Raw genomic sequence first — 8039 nt, forward strand, 5'->3', positions numbered from 1 at the left:
TTTTATCTGAGAAATATGGCTGTTCTTTTTTAGAATTCGTTTATTTGCATTTTTAATCCTCTTACACAACATTTGATCGAAAAGATTCAAAATTAAAATTGTTTTACCTTTGAAGGACATTTTCGGTGAATCATTATAGTTAAACCGCTTGGTAAATGTCCTTATTTTCGCGCTTGTAATAGCACGATTTTATAACATCATTCTAGCATTTTTGACTCGCTTCAATTTAAATTGGTTTTTGGAACCTTTTTTAAAGATGTTCTGAATTTGCACGTAAAGCATGTTTCATTGGTAAAAAAGATATTTCACATCGCAATTCTCGCCAATTACTCAATTAAAGCTATCGATCTTATCATTATCTTTTATCATTTTGTTTATTTATTTATTTGTTTGTACTTGTTCACCTCTCTGGGCTTCATAAGATGAGGCAAAAAGTACGCGTTATACAAACATTGCTTGCATTCTGTTTTTTCTAGGTTCATACCTTAATTACGTAAAATTAAAACGATGGACCTCGCTAGTACTTTGTCACGACACATTAAAATCAATAATAGAGTAATGATAGGTAATAATAGGTACACAAAACCGTAACTTTCACAGAAGATAAGGTGCATCGATATCACCTTTTAGTAACTTAACTATCAACATCACTTTAGTCTTCTTCGTCTTTCTTCGACGATTTTCACGACGAAGTTTCGAGTCCTGATAAGAGGCACCTCGTCTAATACGGTATCTCTGAGAAATTTGACTAACTTAAATTTTGCAAAACATTCTTTGAGTTCAAACATGTTTTTTAAAATCGATTGCTCTGTTATTTAATTAGTATTCTTCTACTACTGACATTTGGAGAAAAGTTTCATGGAACAGGAATGTAGAAAATGATATGTATTTTCGTGTGCTTAATACCTTCGTTAGTTTTCAATCATATAACTTTTAATGACAATGGTGGTTTTATACAAGCGAAAATACAGTTTCAAACAGGAAATAACAAACAAATAAAGAAAAGTATATAAAATAGATAGTAAAGAAAAGTATATAAGATAGTAGAAGGAAAAGTAGCGTTTTTCACTGTCCCAATTGTAGTCCTCAAATGATAGGACAGGCCCTCTGGAGCTTTCATCATCGTCAATGTATGTCGAGTGTGCTATTTGTCATGCGCGTTATTTATATTACCCGTTTATTTGGCATAGTTTTTATTGCACGAAAAATTCACACATTTGTCAAGCTAATCGAATGAGGTGTGCTGAGCCGTGCAGGGTGTTCTCGAGCTTTTTCCCACTCGAGGGCAATAACGCCACCCCATCCAGATGCGGTGTAGCGCGTCATGGAAGGGCTTTATGGGGCGCTTCACGGTCCCACCTCGCCTGGTACGTGCGATTAGGTGCAATGATTTGTGATATGGGCAAATCGTTTTTGGGTCAATCGTTGTTTTAGGTTACTTTTTATTTTTCCGGGCGCTTGCTCCAACGGAACCCTTGCGCTTTCGTGCGCCCTCGTGAGAGTTGGAGTTCGGGGAATCCATGGCGTCCTACGGTGGTCTCCGGAACCCTTTTCAAAACTACCTTTGGGCCGGCCGGTTTCGCACGAAGGAAGGGGTTAATGGGCCCGGGGTCCGTGATTCCTCGACCATACGTTGACACCCAAAAGTGTCCGTCATTTCGAGAACCGGCGGGCTGACGTTGCCAAAATGCGAACATCGTCCCGAAATTACGGCATATGTGTGTGCGTGTGTGTGTGTGTATTCCTTTTTGGAAAGTCACCCGTGGAAAAGTGTTGCTTAGAGCGGACAAACCATGACCAGCCATATCGGGGTCTGCAATAAAGCACCGCGTGGCTCATTCTGAACAGCCTATAAAAAGCGAGTGGACGAAAGGGGGGTTGGGGCGACCAAAAAAAAAGGCTAAATGAAAGATGTGCCGAAGACGCTCATCGGGGGAAAAAGGTGAAATAAAATGCCATAAATCTGTCACCCGGTCCACCCGTTCGGGTGGGTGTGGAAACATTAATCATACTTGCCCATTTCTATGAGCAGAAGCAGCACTCGGTATGAACGAATTCTATATAGGCCTGAACAAGGTTGGCCGAAAACACGAACCGAGGGTTGCTAAGTTCAGGGGCACTGTAGAACGTTTTCCCGTTTTCCCATTTTTCCATTCAGCAGTTTTCTTCCGCTCTCGCGTGACTCTATATGTTTCACCGTTTTTTGCTCTCCCAAATTAATGATGAAATTCGGTTAAAATGAATTCCTTGTTCCGCACCTCGAATGATTGACCGATGGCGAGTTGGGTTCAACTGGATGTGTCATACGCGGTTTGTAGCTCACGACCTCGCCGGGTTCCTGTTGGCCTTTTCTGGTGCGCTTGGTTTCTAGCGTAACGAGCATTGGAATTGTGGATTAAATGCAACTTTTAAGGACGTGTAAACAGGACAGTGAGTGTGTAAATAGACAGTGTGGGAAATATTATATAGAGCTAGTTTTTATAGTGTTCAGCAATCTTCTCAGAAGGGAAACAATCTACCTTTCGGATTGAAATAATAATAAAAAAATGAGTAGTCGCCATCCCAGGTGTCAAAAAATATGGAAAAACTGTAAACATATCAACACGATAACTTTGTGACTGGAGTATAGCGTTGATTGACATACTTTCGATTGCTGGTTTATGTTCTTCGTGAGAAACGAGCGAAATAAAAATACATTGATAAAAAATGGTTTGCAGTCTATTAAATCAAAGACACGGAACGGAACATAGCAAAATAAAACAGAAAACAAAAGTTAATCATGTATTTTCTTCCAATGATGATCCAACAATTAATGATGATAAAAAGAAACCATTTTGCACACAACACTAGACTGTATTAAAATCAATTACGAATTCAAAAATACTTACAATGCTTAAGTTGACTGTACACATACGGGTGCTTGAAAGAAAATTTGAGAATTGTTGTTTACTTTGCCTTCTTTCTCAAATAAGACCTAACCACACGAGAACAATAAAAAACTGTATGAAAAAACTGCATTACAATTATATTCTTTTTTCAAACATGGTGCTTCAAGTCCTTTCGTTCAAGTTTGGAAAATTGTGTCATTTTAATTATTTTTCTTGTCAATTCTCAACTAAAGCTCAACATGTACCACCAAAAAATAATGTCAGATAGCAGTGAGGATGCCGTTTTTAAACTAGATTAGCTATCAACATTCTTATGAAAATTTGAGCAATATAATTTGCTCTAATTTCAAATTGAATGTGGATTCTTTAATTTATAGTTATAAACAAGAATTTATTGTTATTTTAATACTTTTTGAGAACAATTGGTTGAATTCGTAGATTAAATTCATTACTGGCAGCTGTCTTTTGTGCAACAAGTATAAAATATAGTGTACAGAGAGTGTGCTGTTTTCTACCATAAGTATGCAGAAAAGTGTAAAATATGCTGCAAAGCAACTTGAAATCCGATAACCTGTCTAATGCTCATCGGGAAAGTCAGTTGACGTAAAGCTGTGCATAATTAATGGCACAGAATGAATCCATGTAAATCCGCCATTCCCTGCCCCTTGGATCACGCGAACTACCTGATGTACCGGGCCCGTTCACTTGTCAACTTTTAATGTACAGAAAACAGCTGTACTGGGTAGCTTTTGGACACGACCGAGACCGGTCGGTGCCGGTGCATTAGCACGTGCAACCCGTTCCGTTCCGAGAAGCGTGGAATATTTAGTTTCTGGCCCAGGCCTGGCTAGCCCTTCAATTAGCCGCCAGGTAACCTGATCCGTCACATGGCACGATGTGACTTCCTGGACCGGGCCCCGGCTAGCGCCAAACGGTGGACCGATTGAGCCTAATTGAATTTCCATTCGCTAACAAATTAATTAAAATTCAATATCATAAGCCTACCTAATAACATTTGTGCATTAGTGAGTTACGCGTGGCGTGCCGGACGGAATAGCTAATGATGCACTTTGCGCGATGCACGCAGGCTGCATTTACATGCGTTTATGGCGGTCGCCCATCGCAGCGCTACACACGGTTTCTTCACGACCGAAGCGTGCCAACGGAAACTGTTTACCGATGTCATCGCCCCGTATCCATCATTACGCACTTCCTTCCACGTTCCAGGGATAAACGGTGGGAAACGCGAAGGAACGTTGCACCGGGCGTTAACGCGTCATGTGGTCTGATCCATTGCGTTCCTTTGTCACCGTTAAATGGATGTCTCAGCGAGTGATGCAATGTCTGCCGCTGGAGCTAAACTAACATTTACTGCGCGCCAAGTCGTCAACAAATCAGCGTCGCCTTCGGAATTCGGATTCACTGAGCCTTGAAACGAGCTTAATGGGACGCGTTTCTGTGTTGAATCCATTTTCCCATACGCGTTCCCGGGCGCACGCGGAAAATGTACAAATTATAACGCGACCCCCCCATCATCCTCCCTCCACTTTCCCTCCCTGGGGAGGTAAAGTAAAACCAACTCACCGATAGCCGTTATTATCGGTTCACTGAGCCATAAAATGTATGTCTGCACGTTTCGTGATGAATCAATCCCATTTATCGCCTGCCCGATTGCATTTTCCCATCGCATTTTGCACCACCCCTTTTCCACCCTTCCCCCTTCGCGGCGCCCTATTCATCGTTTGTAATTTGTTGGTTCCCCGTTCGCCGGGTTTTAGGTGCGGGCTCCACTTCCCAAGCAACTTAACGGCTTGGTAATTGCCACTATTTTCAACCACGTCCCGTGAGGCTTGAAATGACTGTCGCTTCAAAAAGGGATGCGCTTACACGTTTATCGTTATGAGAATGGTGACGCAGCTGATGCGTGCGGAAAATGTGAGCTAATAGATGACGTTCCGATGGAAAAAATTGGAAAATGAGCTCGGTGCGACGTAGGTGTTTTGTTTTGATCTTTTTCGCATGGTTTCCGGTCACATTGTTTTTCAGGTGAGAAACAAACGTTGAACCGTTGGAATTTGAATTTGAATATGTTGTTAAAAAATTACTTTATACTCTTTAACTTGAATATGCTGTTAAAAAATTATTTATAATTATTTCTGTACTTTTCTTTACATCAATTTTTTTTATTAACTTTCCCGATGAAACGGTTTATTTTCATTTAGGCTCACTTTTGTATGAAGTTTTATGTACCAACAAATTAAATGCAATGATTTTATCTCTGCTCTTGGCACAATTTACGCATACATTATGGTTTGATTAGGTTTATTTTAGCTTTATTTTAGGTTTAGTAATATTTTACAGAATTCCATTGTCCTTTCTCATTTTTTATATGTAATTTTTCCTCTAAGCCATAGGTCCGCAACCAGATTCACGTTGTAAGTACAAATGAGTACACAGCACAATGTTTCATCATGTTTTGTATTACATTTTAATTTTGCTTGGTGTTTTGATGGTTGTTTGAGGTCTTATGACATAAAATGTGAACGATTTAATCATCAGTTCAACTTTGGTTGATAGCAAATTTACTTTTGTTTGCGGTCGAAAATGGCCAGTAAAGGAACTTTTATGCCAGAATGGCCAGTAAAGGAATAGAACTTAAAGAAATTGGGATGCGTTAGTAGAAATTGCTCGCGCTGTATTAGATTGTTACAGTAGAAAGTCTGTTTCTTTTTATTATGTGATAATTTAAAAAAAAATTCATATATTTAGTAAAAACTAAAATAGAAAAAAAAATTATAAGAAAAACCCAATTTTGTTAATACGACTACGAGTGCATCATGATATGAAAGATTAAAAGAGAAAGGAGTGGAATTATATTAAACTAGATCTATTCTTCACCAGTAAGTAAACTGCATGCAGGCAAGTATTACTAAGTAAGAAGGGAAAACACTGTCCATTTGATAACTCGTTCGTTTCTGATTTTCTTTAAGATTTGCCATTTCTGGTCATCATCTGAAGATATTGATCATTCAATCCAAGGTAATGCTAAAATTTAAAAAGGAAGCTTGGTACATTAATGCAACATGTGATAAGCAAATCAGCACCAGTTTACTTACGTTCTGCAACGCGGGTGGTAACATTAAGTTGAAAAACTGTCCCAATGTGTGAAATGTTGGCCGACGCTCTGGATTGACGCACCAACAAGACAGCATAGTGTAATAAATATCCTCATTGGCGTACATCGGTTTTTCCAATCGATATCCGTCCTTTAGTTTCTGGAAGAACTCGTCGTTCACGGCCAGAGTGGGATACGGAGGCATTCCGAGAGTGAACAACTCCCACAACAACACGCCGTAAGACCAAACATCCGTTTTGATGCTGAACTTATGCTCAAAGATACTCTCCAAAGCCATCCACTTGAAGGGCACACGATCGTTGCGAGTTTTCTTATAGTACGTAACACGGTTGAACTCTCGAGCCAAACCAAAGTCGGCGATCTTCACCACACCTTTCTCGCAGAGCAGGACATTGCGAGCGGCCAGATCTCCATGGAATATGTTCTTGGACGACAAGTACTCCATCCCAAACGCGATCTGTGTAGCCCAGCCGACTAGATCCGTGGTTCGCAAGCTTATTTTGGATTCATCGTCTGGGTCGCGCTCGCCTGATTCAGGATTCATAATAGAAGTGATCCAAGTCATAGGCAGATCATGGATACAATTCACGAATGTCGATCTTTTAGATTGCATGAAGCTAAGCACGCTTCCATAACGGCAATACTCCAAGATGATCATCAGTTCATCTACAATGAAGAGAAGTGGGTTTGAACGCTCATTTTGTAACAACATTTCTGATTTTGGTTTCTACTTACTATTTTGAATATTCTCAGTAACCGCTCCTAAGAAATTGACGATGTTCAAATGCTGACCGACCAGAATCATCATCTTGATCTCCGAAATCATTCCTTGTAGGAGTGAGGTACGTGAACAGTTTTTCGTTTGCTTCACTGCAACGGTTGTGAATGGTTCGTGGACCATAATGTCCTTCGCTTGGGCTATTCTTACAATGCCATATTCACCCTCGCCAATCTTCCGTCCGAATAACAGCTTATCCTTCGGAAATGAGTATTCTGGTGGAATGGTCGACACTAAATCGCTAGGCTGGGACGAGTCTTCGTCTTCATCATCATCTTCTGCATCGTATTGTGCATCTTTTTCGACGTCCTCTACTGCTTTGGCATGTTGTTTACTTCCATTACACCCAAACCAAACCAACCCAACAATAGCAACAAGGCATCCTCCAAAGAAAAGATATGATAGCTGTACGATCCTTGCGTCCGCTTTGTTCAGAGGGTTGAATTTTTCGCCCAGGTCTAGAGTCACGTTTTGAAACCCTCCTGTCATGTGGTAGGCCCCGCATGTCACATGGCTCCGAGATAGAGTTTCAATTGTGAAGTTCACTTCCCAAGCGTAGTTGTTTATGTGTCCAGTTTCACTCAGTATTAATCGGTCTTGTATGAGTATGAATCGGTTGGTGAAATTGTAAGCATTTGCTCGGCATCTAAAAACGGCCGTATCCGCTCCATGAACTATGCCTTCGGGTGATACCATCTCAAGCTCGAGTTGTTCGTAAGAATGTACCAGAAACAGTTTTGCAAATGAAAACGGAGGATATATTGATACGTTTGCAAAGCAGGCTGCAACACCGTGTTTTGGTGGTGCTATTTCACCATAAGCCTCATACTCGAATGCGTCATTTGTGCGTTCAACCTACAAAGAATCGATTAAGACTACCAGGTAAATAAAATTTTTCGTTTTAAAATTGATGGATAAAATTTTCATTTCAAATACCTACCTTGACATCCAGTGAAGAGATTTTTGCAGTGTTACAATTCGAAAAATTCAAATTTCGTTCATCACATAGCCAGAACTCCATGACGATCTTTGGCTTTAGCTCGTTGCGCACTCGACAGACAAACTGAACGGATTCATCAGTCCAAAGTGCAGTAACGTCATCCATTTCCACTGTTGCTATAGATGAGAAATTGTGTTTGGAGATGTTAGTGGCGGATAAAGCATACGACAAATGACATGAGCTCTCCAAATATCATTATATGGAGCTTTTATGTTGCATTGATATCTTTCTTCGGGT

General features: G+C 40.3%; 1 protein-coding gene across 1 annotated transcript; it reads right to left on the reverse strand.

Moving 5' to 3' along the window:
* Window positions 1-6000: 6000 nt before the first annotated feature.
* Window positions 6001-6568, reverse strand: LOC131266110 (fibroblast growth factor receptor 1-A-like). The gene is made up of 2 exons (XM_058268473.1): window positions 6129-6568; window positions 6001-6007 (listed from the first exon to the last, which is right to left on the reverse strand). The coding sequence occupies exons 1-2, from the start codon at window positions 6566-6568 to the stop codon at window positions 6001-6003; spliced, it is 447 nt and encodes a 148-aa protein (XP_058124456.1).
* Window positions 6569-8039: the final 1471 nt, after the last annotated feature.

Source organism: Anopheles coustani, chromosome 3 (assembly GCF_943734705.1).
Source record: "Anopheles coustani chromosome 3, idAnoCousDA_361_x.2, whole genome shotgun sequence".
NCBI classification, from domain to species: Eukaryota; Metazoa; Arthropoda; class Insecta; order Diptera; family Culicidae; genus Anopheles; species Anopheles coustani.